This window comes from Topomyia yanbarensis, chromosome 2 (assembly GCF_030247195.1).
Source record: "Topomyia yanbarensis strain Yona2022 chromosome 2, ASM3024719v1, whole genome shotgun sequence".
Classification (NCBI taxonomy): Eukaryota; Metazoa; Arthropoda; class Insecta; order Diptera; family Culicidae; genus Topomyia; species Topomyia yanbarensis.
Genome location: NC_080671.1, coordinates 31,590,362 through 31,603,825, shown reverse-complemented (window position 1 = coordinate 31,603,825; position 13,464 = coordinate 31,590,362). Strand labels below are relative to the sequence as shown.

The following is a 13,464-nucleotide window of genomic DNA, read 5'->3' as shown; positions in this document are numbered from 1 at the left end:
TATATCGAAAAAATTATCATCCCACATACATGATTCAACAATAATCATTCCACTCAGACAAGACCATGCGTATTCCCCACGCAAATTGATGCCCTGTGGATAAGTTCCCTAGTTGGCCAAATAAAAAACAACCAATCTAAGAAAATATTTTGCTCTGTTCAAAAAAATGTCAGATCGATAGGCATTACCTGGTGGATACGTGTTCACTCACAATGCCTTCAAATCAACGAACAATTTTAGCAAATAGATGGCCAGTTTTTCCTAATAGCTTCAGCATAAGAATTATTTAGAGCAGCGAATGACCCAAAACAATGCAGTGATTGTAGAGGGAATGGAATCAGTTATCCGTAGAGACCGGCTCAATTGGCACGTTCCCTATGTTGATTGGAGATTGGCACCTTGCTGCGAATTGTCTTTCCATCATTTTCCTGTTGGGAAGGATTGGGGAAGTGGTAAGGTTAGGGACATGGAAAATAATGACACAGAGAGCAGAGACAATACGGAAGTATTCTTCTTTCCCAAAGAAATGAAAAAAAAACTTCTTGTTGAGCGGATATTGAGATTGGAGGACGACAGCACCCCCGAAGGGATATTGTCATTCAAATTTGGCGTAAAAAGGATTTACCAACTTTTTTCGTGATTTTCTGGAATCCATAGTTCAGTTCATAACTCTTTTTTCGCCAAAAATCGACTTGGTACTCAGAATTTTTCAGTAAACTGCCCGCAAACAAAACTTATGGAAATCTCGCCTCATAAAAACATTCGAACTTCCTTGGAATTCCATGGAATCTAAAAGAGATTTCATTCTGGTGAAGAATATATGGTCCCTTACCCTCCCACCTACTTTTTCCAATTTATTTTTCAGCCAGGTACAGATTTGTTCATTTCACGTAGAGAATCAAACAATACTGTACCTTCAGCCAAACCCACTAAAACTGGGAATGAAAGGGTTATTAGGGATTCAAATAAGGCACTCGTAAAGATCTCATAACACATCATCCTTCAGCGCTATCGAAAAGTCACTATCTTCCAACCTTGCTTGCACTCAGTGTATATTGAGACTCGAAGACTCTATGCGAAGCATTGTTCGAGAGAGCACCTTTTAACCCATTCATGCCCATGTTGTTTGTGGACAACAACGTTTTTAAACAGCTATAACTTTTGATTGAGGTAAGATTTGCTCACAAACACAAGTAATGCTAAATTACCTGACTATTGCCTTTCATTTGAGTACTAACAGTTACAAGGATCAGCTCTAGAACTGAAGTTATTGCAATTAGTCTGACTGGATTCAATAAAGCAGTGCTGCCAGGAACAGTTTACGTTGACGGCGAAAAATGATTTCTTCGTATTTCTTTCTTTATTGTTCAATATTATTGAAAACTGATAAAACTTATCAATTTAGAGTGCCTTTGGCTACGTTTTCCACGTAAGTGGACTATTGTAAATATTCTAGGAGAATTTTATTGAGCATTGAAAGGTAAAAATTGAGCAGTTTCTAGCACTGTGAGGGAAGCACCAATCTTTATGAAAAATGGGAAGCATGTTGCCAGATGCCTTAGTGATAAAAAACACGTCACCTATATCCGAAATACAAACCGCCGAAAACATGGATTGACACAACGCAGCATTGAACTCAATCCGAAACTACCCCACCCACCCACTTTGCAAATCAAGCTGTGGCACTATGCTGGTACCAGAAAAATTCGTACACGGTTTAACTGTGTTAATGCCACTGCTACCCAAAATCCACAGCTTCCACCGCTTATTGTAGCATCCAGAAGCTACGATGTTACTCGTTCGGTATAAGAGCAACAACTGATTAAAACAGGCACGCGGTACGGCACCGTGTCACAGCGTCATAACGTCCGAAGGGTGATGCGTCAAAACGTCCAGGGCATTATGACGCACCAGGCTGCATCATAACATCAGAGAACAGATGTGCGTCATAAGGCACTTGGATTTTTTTTACGCACAATTGTTTTCGGATCTTGTGACCCACCCTTTATGCGTTGCAATGTCCGGAACGCTACGACGCACGTTCATTTGCGGATCTTATATCGCAGTTGATTTCATGAACATTGTGAGGCACTTAACGTCTAGGATATTATGACGCATAAGTACTGCGTCTTAATGTCCTAATGTTGTATGACCTGGGACGCTACGACAGAGTACCTGCGCGTCAAAATATCCAAACCGATGAGTGCGTAATACTATACTATCCCGGATTTTATGACGCAATAGCCCCGTATCAGTGTGCATCATTAGACGTTGTGCCTCAAGAATAAAATCAGATCTTATGACACACTCTCATACGTCATAATATCCCGGACGTTATGACGCTCACTGTTTTGTAACGTTATGACCGGGGACATTATGACGCAGTACCTGTGTGTCACAATATCCGACACTATGTGTGCGTCACAGCGTCCATTGCTAATTCCAATCTTTTGATGCATTATCGCTGTCGGATGTTAATGCCCCGGGCTGTGTGAGGCACCATCTTTCGGACGTCACGACATGGTGCCATGCGGCACCTCTATTTAGAACTTTTCGTGTTTGATTGAGCCACGTGAGGTGCTTCCTATTGACGGCTCTGCCTGAAATAAATCGCTCTATGATGAAAATTTTCCCTCTTTTTTTTGCGGGACATCACGCAGGACTAGGAGTTTACTCAAAAACACACATAGTGTTTTCGTTTCTCTGAGCTAAGCCGGATTCTAATGAGACGAAGTCAAAACGCAAATTCCATTACTAATTTAGAAAATACATGAAAATCCACGAAAAAACGATTCATAGGAATTTCTCGTGTTCACCTAAAAATATTATTCAAATACGAGAACCCGAAAAAATCGCTCTCTAACTGATTTTTTCAATTTAAGTAATTTTATTCCTTTTTTTTGGATTTTCGTCGGAGAAATTTTTATATCCTTTATATAAGCTAGATTTCATTCAATTTTTTCTCTTGTTATATTGTTTCACATTTTAATTTTCTGGATTTTTGTGTTTCTTTTTCCATTTCATCTAGGTTTTTCAATCTTTCTATTTTTTCATGTGTTCTTGATTTATATTTTGTTTAATATGTTTTGCTACATTTCATCTTTTCATGTTTCTTTATTTTTTCGTTTTGTCCATCGTTTTATTGTTTTTTTTGTTTCACTAAATTTTAATCCCCACGATTTCTTTTGTATTTTTTAGTATTTTGTTCATCCGCACTTTTCATATTTTTCATTACAAGGTCTCTTTGTTTTCCATGTTTTCTTTCAATCTATTCCGTCCAATTGTTTTCATTTATTTCTATTTCTATTATTGCATTTCACCTATTCAGCTCAAAAATAGTTCAATTAAAAAAAATAATAATTTGTCCATTTTTAATTTTTTCACAGCTTTTTTATTTTTATTTATTTATTCCCTGGTCGTTCTTCATAATTTCTTCTATTTTGAAATATTTTCAACGTTTTTTTCCGTTTTCCTGTTTTCGTCCTTTCTATTCTTTATTTTGTTACAAATTTTTATATTTCAAACATTTTGTATTATTTTTATTTCTATGTCTAACTCAGTAGATCCATTTTGTTAATTTCTCTATTTGTTTACTTTTTGGAGCTTGGTTTTTTGTTATGTTCATTTTTCTTACTTTTGTCGTTTTTCCTGCTTATGATATTTTCATTTTTCATTTTATCATTTACCCGTTTTTCATTATTTGCATCATTTTGCAATATGTTTCTATTTCTTCAATTTTAGTCTATTTTCTTTTTATTTTCATTCTGATTATTTCATTTACTCAATCTGTTTTATGGTGTTATTTATTTCCAAATTTTACCAACTTTCATATTTCTACCTTTAATTTTGTATATTTTCTGTTGTTTCTCTTCAATGGATTTTTTATTTTGGATATTGGTGGGTTTTTTTATATTTGTATGTTATTTATCTCTTTCCTTTAATTAAAATGTCACTTTTCAACTTTCTCGTTTTGTTCCATTTTATCTAGTTATTATTTTTTCTCGTTTGTTCCTTATTTTTTTTCGTTTTTCTGTCTTTAAATTCTACCTCCATTGAACGTTCGTTTTTCTGTTTTGGGACTCGTGTAAATCAGTTTTCCCCAAAATCGGAAAAAGTCTGCTACACTATCGAGGATGCTGTATTTTCAGAGGCTGATAATGTTGCCGCCCACCGATTTGGCCGAATATGTAGGTGAAACTAGACAAAGATTCGAAAAAATAGCTCGTCTCAAAATCATTAAAAGTTTTGTAGGGATATTTAAAAGGTTTTCGATCAAAATTTGGATGACTTAAGCTTGACGCATTTCTTTGCACGAAATTCAAAAAATTCTGAAAACCCCTTAATTTACCTGTGTATTTATTTATTTATTTATTTATTTATTTATTTAAAGGCTTTAACCTCATAGGTCATTCACCTTGCGAGAAAGAAAAAATATGTTAATTAACATCGCATTATATACATTTACAAGTTTGTTATATAGGTTTTGTTGCTTGGTGTGGTTGATTCCTCAGAGAAGGTCGAAAAGTCCCGCATTTTTGAGAAAAGATAGTAGCACTTCCTCTCGGGCGTGGTCGTTGGCAAGAATCTCTCTAATGGAGTTCGGTAGATTATGGTGCTGTCGGAGGTCACTGTACTCCGGACAGTTCACTAAGATATGTTCCACCGTGGTTCGGACTCCGCATGTGACACATGTTGGTGGAGGGACACGCGATACGGTGTGGGCATGGGAGACTTTTGTATGCCCAACTCTGAGTCGCGACAGTACTCGTTGTTCTCTTCTGTCGATCCGATCCGTCCAGCGGTCGAGCGAGCCTTTGATGCGCTGGAGGTGTCCGCTATTGCTGCGCCAATGACGCACGAAACTTTCGGCTATCTTTAGCTTCAACTTGCCTAATATATCTGCGGCTGGGACGAGTCTGGTGAGGTGTCGGCGGGCGTGTCTCCCTCTGGCCGCCAATCGGTCAGCCCTTTCGTTACCGTCGATGCTACAGTGACCGGGGACCCAGCAGATTGTTGTGAGTGGGTCGTACTCGGCCTCGATAGCCTGGATGAAGGGGTGGCGGGATTTTCCCGACTCGAGGGCGGAGATGACTGATAGAGAATCCGACAACAAGACGACGGGTGTATCCTCCGGTTTCTGGACCATAGCGAGGGCGATAGCTGACGCCTCCGCTGAGAAAACCGAGCATTGTGCTGGTAGGCGAAAGGAGAGTCCTTCCCCTATTCCGCTTACTCCTATACCGACCTCATCGCCAATCTTGGAGCCGTCGGTGAAAATCCGCACGTGATTGCTATACCTGGTAGCCATTAGACGATTGTATTTGGCTCTGGCTTCACTGCCAGCTGCGCCGGCCCTCAGTTCTGCAGACAGACTTGTGTCTAGGTTGGGTCCGCGGACGTGCCAGGTCCGGTCACGAACTCGGTGTAAGCGGGCGATCAGTGGCAGATCCACGTCTGTGTATTCCTGGTGGATCTCGTTAGCTGTCTGTAGCAGGAAGCAGTCCTCTCCGGAGGTTCGTTCTAAAAATGCCAATGCTCTTCTAGCTATGGTGAGTGCAGCCGCCCAACGAAGGGGGAGAATCCCGGCTTCCATGCAGGCCGCCTCAGCAGGCGTGCTGGGTAGCAGCCCAGAGGCGGCACGAATTGTTCCGTGGTATAGCGGGCCTAAAATGTTGGTAAGTCCTTCCGTATTGCAACATGTCAGCTCAACCCCGTAGAATATCTTGCTGTGAACTAGGGCCTGGCTAATATTCAATGCGGTGTATCGATTGCAGCGCTTGTGCCGGGAGCAGATTGTTTTAATTAGTCGCAACCGGCTCCGGCAGTCGGCTTTGATACGTTGGAAGTGTGGCGCGAAAGTGAGCCGACGGTCCACGGTTATCCCCAAGATCTTCGGTTCCTTACGGTAAGGAACGACCGCCCCGTCCAGAAGGATCGGCCTCCCTGTTGCAATGTTGTTTTTGTTGCAGCAGTGTGTAATTACGCTTTTTGCGGGTGCCATGTTAAAACCGACTGATACTGCCCATCGGCTCACCGCGCTTATGGCAGCTTGAAGTTTTCGACGGGTTCGCCCGATTGTCCTTCCTATGGAGACCAACACGATGTCATCGGCGTAGACAAAAACGTATATTCCAGCCGGCAGGTTGGCGAACAAAGAATTCATGGCCACCAGGAACAATGTTACAGCGAGAACGGATCCCTGGGGGACGCCGTTGGCTTCCGGAAAGGCGTTGGATTGGGCACCCCCTATTCCTACGCGGAAGGTACGGTCGGATAGGTAGTCGCTTAGGAAGCGGCCCATTTGTCCGGTGATCCCCCAGTTGGCCAGCTGTTGCAGTACTCCATGACGCCACACGGTATTATATGCCTTCGCAACGTCGAGTATCGCGATGTCGGCGTGCAGGCCGTCGTTTACGGATTGGCGTACCACCTCTCCGAAGCTGGCGAGGTGGAGACCGGTTCCTGCTCCACGTCGGAACGCGAACTGGCGATGATCCAGAAGTTTTCGCTCCTCCAGTAGGTCCACCAGCCGTCTGTTGACCATTCGCTCCATTGTCTTGGCAAAGCAGGGGAGTAAACTGATTGGGCGGAAATCATCTGGCGTTCTGCTCCCCTGACATCGCTTTGGGATGGGGATTACTAGGGCTTGTTTCCATGAAGCGGGCATCGGTTCCCCGCTCCAGATGCGGTTAATACTGTCCAAAATCGCCCGCTTGGCTACTGGTGGGGAATGTCGAAGTAGAGGATAACCAACGTCATCCAATCCGGCAGACTTGCCGTGTACCGATTCTAGTGCCGTACATAGTTCGCTTCCGGTGAAAGGTAGGTTGTATACTTGACCTGAATCAGGTTCGAAACGAACGGGCCTGCTCTCAGCCCTTCGCTTGATTCGCAGGAACGCGGCTGGTAGGGCGGTGTCTGCGGATAGGGAGGCGAAGTGTTTACCTAGTTCGTTACCGATGGTCGTGGGATCGATCGTCGTGCACCCGTTAACGGCGATGGCGTAGCCACTATGCCGCCGCTTTCCGCTTAGAGCGTTAACTCTCCGCCAGAGTTCTGTAGTCGATGAGTCAGGAGATATGCCTTCCAAAAATCTAGTCCAGCTGGTGTTTTTTGCCTCCTCTATCGCTTTCCTGGCCTCGTTTCTGGCCTTTCTGAAGTCATCAGCTCGCTGGCTTCGGTGTGGATCGTCCATAGAAGTCTTCTTTAGTGTCCGCAGCGCAGTTCGGCGTGCTCTGATGGCTCTCTTGACTTCTGGGCACCACCAGTGCACTGCCTGTCGGGGAGGGTTACCACTTGACCTGGGAATACAGGAAACAGCGGCCTTACTGAATATTTTGGTGAGTTCATCCGGAGTGTATGACTCGTCCCGATTCATAAGGTCGTCGACGATCTCTTCATAGCGCGACCAGTCCGCCTGATCGTAAAACCACCGCCTTCGACGGGTTGTAGCAGGTGGCGTCTGGGCGTACGTAACTTGGATAGGGAAGTGGTCACTGTTGCATGGGTCGGCAAGAACAGTCCACCCGCAACATCCTGCCAGCACTCCCGAGCAGATAGTGACGTCGATGGTGGATTCCGTCTGTCCGCGGATAAATGTTGAACTGCCGTCGTTGAGAACGACCGCGTCGTTGTTTTCGACTACTCCGGCGATGTCGTTTCCTGTCTTATTACACAGACGTGAGCCCCACATCGTATGATGCCCATTTACATCTCCCATGATGATGAATGGTGTCTCAACTTGGTCGATGAGACGCTGGAGTTTGCAACCCACGTTCCGAGTTCCGCCAGGAATATATAGGGATATAACGGTGCACTGAACTGGATATTCGATCCTTCGGGCAGCGGCTATTAGTTCGGTATCCAAAGTTATCGGCCGGGACGGTATATCGACCCGAATGGCGAGCCCCACCGTCCGGTAGATGTTGTCCCCGCTGGCGGCGTCCCACGAATACCGGTGTCCGAACCACGATGCTGGGTTCGTCTGATCCCGGATGTGTGTCTCCTGCAATGCCAGGCAGATGGGCTGAGTCTTAGCAATAATCATTTGCAGGTCGCCAAGGCATCCTCGCAGTCCATTTGTGTTCCACTGGATGGCCAGTGTCGTTGAATTGATGTTAGAGGCGGTAGACTGGGGGCTAGACGAGGGCTGGTCCAAATCCGCTTCACCATCTTCTCTTCTTATTTCGATTCCGCCGAATGCTTCTTGGTGGATCGGCGAGGTGTTTCCGTAACCTTCGGTGGCATTGTTGGAGGTACCTGCGAGGGATATACAAACAGCAGACAGTTCCGGACTGAGTGTATCGTACGAGCTTACCCGGGGAGAGGCCGGGTCTCCCGCACCAGCAGCCGCCGGGGGCGCGTCGCGGATAGGCGGAACTTCCCCGGACAGGGCCGGCACGGGGAAGCGGGCGCTCGTGTTTAGGCCATTTACGTTTTTAGTCGAGCTAGTAGTGTCTTCGGTCAGGGTACCGTTGCTCCCGTATTGGCAAGGATTAGTTTGCCACTGCTGTTGGGTGGTAGACTGTTCGCTGCGTGCTTCTGGGCTGTAACCTTTTCTGGCAGTGGTACCTGGGGGCGAAAATTTGCCGGCGGATGGATTTCGATCGGGCTTGGGTTTACAGGTACTTACCCGGGATGAGCCCGGGCCTCCCGCACCAGCAGCCGCCGGGGGAGCATCGCTGCAAGGCGGAACGTCCCCGGTCAGGGCCGGCACGGGGAAGTGGGCGTCACGATTGGTGACTACTGGATTCCTGGATGGTCTAAAACGTACCGGATGCCAAGAGCAACCGGGAACCGGGCTGAGGTCTCGTCGTACTCGTTGCTGTTGGTGAGTAGGAGTTTCCCGGCTGAGTGTTCTTCCCGGTGGTCCGCCAGGTGCGGGGATATCGGGAGACCTGAACCGGTTCTCGTTGCAGAGGAGTTGTTCGCTTAATTTTCCTGATACTGGTGTCATTTTTGAGATCAGGCGGGAAGATCGCCTACTCTGGGGCCCGGCAAGATGCGGGGCGCTGGAGGCGGTCGTGGTTCCCGTCGTTTGGGATTGCTGTGTTGGTGGATTTTCTAGATTTCTGTCTGGTTGGCCTGAGATGGATGGTGAATGCGTAAGTTGAATGCTAATGGGGATGTTAAAGGTACTTCCCTGTTGGTGCTCCAATGGTCCTGTGTCAACAGCCGCCGGGGGTGCGTCGGACGTATCCGGAACTTCCCCGGTCGGGGTCGACACAGGTAGGCTTTGTTTTATATTACGGTTGAATGTTGTGTTATTTGTTGTCATCCCAATTAACATCCTGTTGTTAGTTCAGTTATATGGAAATATCGAGGGACACTTGGGGCACGGGGTTTGGTGGTGCTTCGGTGTCCGAGATGTTCCAAGTTCCGACTGATGAAGGGCTGTTGTTGCGGGAGCTCGATCGGGTTATCCTTTGTGTTTTGGGTGGAGTTGGGTCTGTGGTGCTTTTTATCGGGCTTCTAGATTTTTCCCCATCACCTGCTCGATTGCGATTTTTTTGCTGCTTGCGTTCGTCACGTAGTCTGGGGTCTCGCTGGGTCGCGCTGCTCGTACTGGCTTTGTTGGCGTTTTCCTGATCTCCCTTTGCTCCAGTGTGTTGGTTAGGTCTGCTCGTTCCGTTCGTTACCTCACGTAGTCTGGAGTCTTGCTGAATCACGGTGCTCGTACTGGCTCTGTTGGCGTTTTCCTGCTCTCCCTTTGCTCCAGTGTGTTGGTTGGTTTTGCTCGTTACCTCAAGTAGCTGTTGTTTGGCAATTTTGAGTTGGCGGAAAGCGTCCGTCAGGTGGTTTTTCAGACGTAGAATCTCGACGTCCCGGTCGTTTTCTGCCTTCAGTTTTGTTATTTCCTGCTTTAGTCTGGCGATGGTGCGGTCCTTTTCGTCTCCTTTCGGGTCCGTGCTGCTTCGAGCCTGTTCGGCGTAGCTGGGTCCTCTGCGAGTTTGGGCGATTAGCGCTTTTGCTTCAGGGAACGAAATATTCTTGGAGACTTTTAATTTAACGATGGCCTCTTCCTCCATATATTTGGGGCACGTTTTTGATTTAGTTGTGTGCTCGCCGTCACAATTTATGCACTTCGAGACGTTCTTACATGGGTTGTTTCGGTCGGATGAGTGTTTCTGACTGCAGTTTAAACAAGTTTCCTCGTTGGGGCACCCTAGTACCGTGCCCGTATTTACCACAACGGTAGCATAACATGGGGGAAGGGTAGTAGGGCCGGACACTAGTGCGTACTAGGCCGAGATATATGTACTCGGGAAGAAAAGAACCGTTGAATGATATCACCGCTAGGGGGGTACTGCTTAAAACCCCGTCGTATAACTTGGTGATCCTACGAACCGATACAACTCCTTGACCTTTTAGCTCCGTTAGAAGGTCGTCATTGGCCATGTCTTTGGTGTCGATGTCGTAGATCACACCATGAGTGATGTTGAGCGTGGGGTGAGAGACCACCTCAACCTCTTGACCGTCGATTAACTTTTTCATGCTCAGCAGGGCGTAATATGCCTTTTTCGAGGTCGTTCTTAGGACATACCGAGCTCCTCTGCCCTCCTTCGTGGCCGAAACTACTTTTGTCGGATCGCATCCTAGTACGCCCTGTACAGATTTCAAAATCGTGAACGGGTTTGTAGTCAGTCGGGCGTCGGACTCACCGTCCGATGATATAGCTCTCAAAAGCAGAGTCTGTTTATTGATTATGTCACCTGAATTTAGGTACTCAGGCAACGTGCGGCTTAAAGGAGGGGCGTTGTTCCCCTGTTCAGGGGGAAGGGGGGGATCCCCCATTGGGTTGGAGGGTGTCTGTGCCTCGTAGGGTGGACACTTTGGGAAAACAACGCAAAATACTACACTACCCCGTCACCGATGCGCGTAGTGGAGACGGACGGTTGTTTTTACTCTCCGATGCGCGTAGAGGAGACGGACGGTTGTTCAGAGTTTGAAAATTGTTGTTTTGGTGGAGGCGCGTTGGCGCCCAACTCCTTCGGCGTCTGAGCTCCTGGTATCGGTAGTGACGAAAAGAAACGATTTTGTTTATGCTAAAAAAAAATCAAGTAGTCTTTGCACTGACGACGACACACTGGATCTAACACTCGCGGAAACGGGCCGAACGAAAGAAGGGTACTATATTACCCTGGTGGCTGAAGCCGAACTTCTGGATGTACACCGGTGGCTGAGACCGAGCAAAAGTTTTGGTTTCTAAACGCGGAGCTTGTGTTGATGACAACCAGCGGCTCCGAGTGATTGAACCTAACTGATTTACCTGTGTACAAAAAGATGCATCTTTTAATTTTGATATTCGCTCTTCAGCTATAAAAGAGTGGTTCAAGCAAGAATAGCAACTCAGCGAAATTTTGCTCGCGTGTTGCCTGAATCAGAAGAAACTTGCACGCTGAGTTAGCGAAATCTTCAAAAGTAGCCAAATCAACTGCCACTAGTATAATGCCAAACGAAGGGAAAGTGGCTGATGTTTTCAAGCATTTGAACCTGTCGAAGTTCGCACAGAAATATCCGATTCGGAAGGCTCTCTGTACCTGTGGTTTGAAAAGAGATATTTTCATTGCAATCGAGACCTTCAACCAGGAAATTTATTAGCATGAAAAAGCGTTTGCAGCGCTTTCGTGATTTTGAATCCTGTCATTACGGAAAAACGACATATAGTAGTATACCGCAAACAGCGTTCAGGTTGTGCATAAGGACAAGAGCCCTCCCTACACACTAGGACTCGGCTCAATCGATCGTCAAGTAGAACCTAAAGATGACCCATAACTGTTTAAGTAAACGGGCTGTGGCGAACAAAGTGCCCGAGGTGGCTGTATAGGATTTGATGGCAGTACATTCCTTGTTTTGACGTGAGTCTTTGTTTTTTCCTTGAGGACATATCTTTTCTCAGTGTTTTCAATAAAAAAGTGAATTGTCACCGTTTCTTCATTCTCACCGTTCCGGTTATTCTTTCTCTGTCTGTTTTCCAGTGGATATGTTCATAAAAATCCTTGATGGCAGTAGTTAAAGGACGCTTAACTGAAGGGATATCTTCTGTATTCTATACTAATAGAGGTAATAAAAAACGCTTTCTTATTAAACAAATTTACATGCATTCTTGTTTCACCCAATTTTGATCATAGACTGCGCCGCTAGATTAGTGGTAAGCGTGACTGCCTCTTAGCCCAGTGGGTCTGGGTTCAATCCCAGCCGAAGTGGGTGAGATTTTCTGAAGTGAATCTGTGTCACGTCTTCCTTCGCAAGGGAGGTAGAGCCGTTGGTCCCGGTTAATGTGTTGATGTCGGTTGTGGAAATACCTCTCTGGCGAGAGTGACAGAGACTCTGGCACTCAGTGTGGACAAAGACCGACGGAAAATAAATAAAATAAAATAGAACTAAAAAATATCATCTATCTTGTTTGTTTCGAGCTTAACCGTTTCTGTGTTTGAAAAATCTACAATGATGGAGAGGCTCCTTATGCGGGATCTCCCGGGTTCGTAATTACTCTCTACAGTCCTGGCCCGGACTCAAACACATTTACATTTACATTTACACAAGAAACATCGCTGCAAATCTCTATACTTGAAAACTTTTAAACATTTATTCAAATATTTAATTTACGGATCCTTAGATCTGCTGTTGGAAACCGGCAATGTAAACAGATTTATGCATATGAGTTAGAGCTTGCGCTTGTGCGACTACTCCCGGTTGCTAATCCGTTATTGAACGGAACTAGCTGAAATTGCACAGCGAGTCAATTGACGACAATTTGCCTGGAAGTAACAAATCATCTTTCAATGTACAACTCCAGGTAATTTCACTTTGTGTATTGATCAATACCGACGCTGTCCACTTCGTCAAACGGTGACATAACATAGCTCTCACAAGTCTCCTAGCTCATGCCTCCACGCGAATCTAAGTCTATTGATGACATTTGGTCCTTAGACTGGCGACAACTGGGTGCTATCAGCAGATTTCCCAGTTAACAAGTATCGCTGACAAATTCTGTGATAAACAAAGGCCCAATCTGATTCCTTGTGGCAAGAGATGTACCCGAATGTAAGCTGGACTACATTCCAAGTTCCAAGATAGGCTTTGAATAGTTCCATTTATTATTAAAATATTTTCTACTAGTTTTCGAATCGATCGTGATTTTTCCTCTAAAGAAAATTGTAATATTGTACAAAGTGTGGTAAAAAATATTATATTGAGTTAGATTGTGTCCTGTTTGGCTCCGGATCCGAGAGATGAAGGTTGTAGTCCCTGTGTGTTTCAAATTTGCCAACGGCTGTGAGTCATGGATCTGTATTGGAGGGAATTCGGTTCAGAAGGTTTGACCGAATCAAGTATCCATCACAGGTTTCGGTGAGAAGGTGGGTAAGATTTAGTTTATCGTTCATGATTTACATCAAGAAGATAATCGGAGACAAAGTAAGTTCAAAAATCCATTCCAAATATATTAAAAAATGTGTAAGA

The 13,464-nt window shown here is 45.4% G+C and overlaps 2 protein-coding genes across 3 annotated transcripts in view; one reads left to right on the top strand and one right to left on the bottom strand.

The window, feature by feature from the left end:
- Positions 1 to 13,464, top strand: part of LOC131682040 (nuclear hormone receptor FTZ-F1 beta) — a 113,120-nt gene that overhangs the window by 35,453 nt on the left and 64,203 nt on the right. The window lies entirely within an intron of this gene.
- On the bottom strand, positions 4,508 to 9,289 carry LOC131679389 (uncharacterized). Its single transcript, XM_058960102.1, has one exon. It carries the CDS (start codon positions 9,287 to 9,289, stop codon positions 4,508 to 4,510), a length of 4,782 nt encoding a protein of 1,593 aa, XP_058816085.1.

Bases quoted from the DNA above. Each gene is read 5' to 3' on its own strand.
- LOC131679389 (XM_058960102.1), bottom strand. From the start codon at position 9,289: ATGTTAATTGGGATGACAACAAATAACACAACATTCAACCGTAATATA.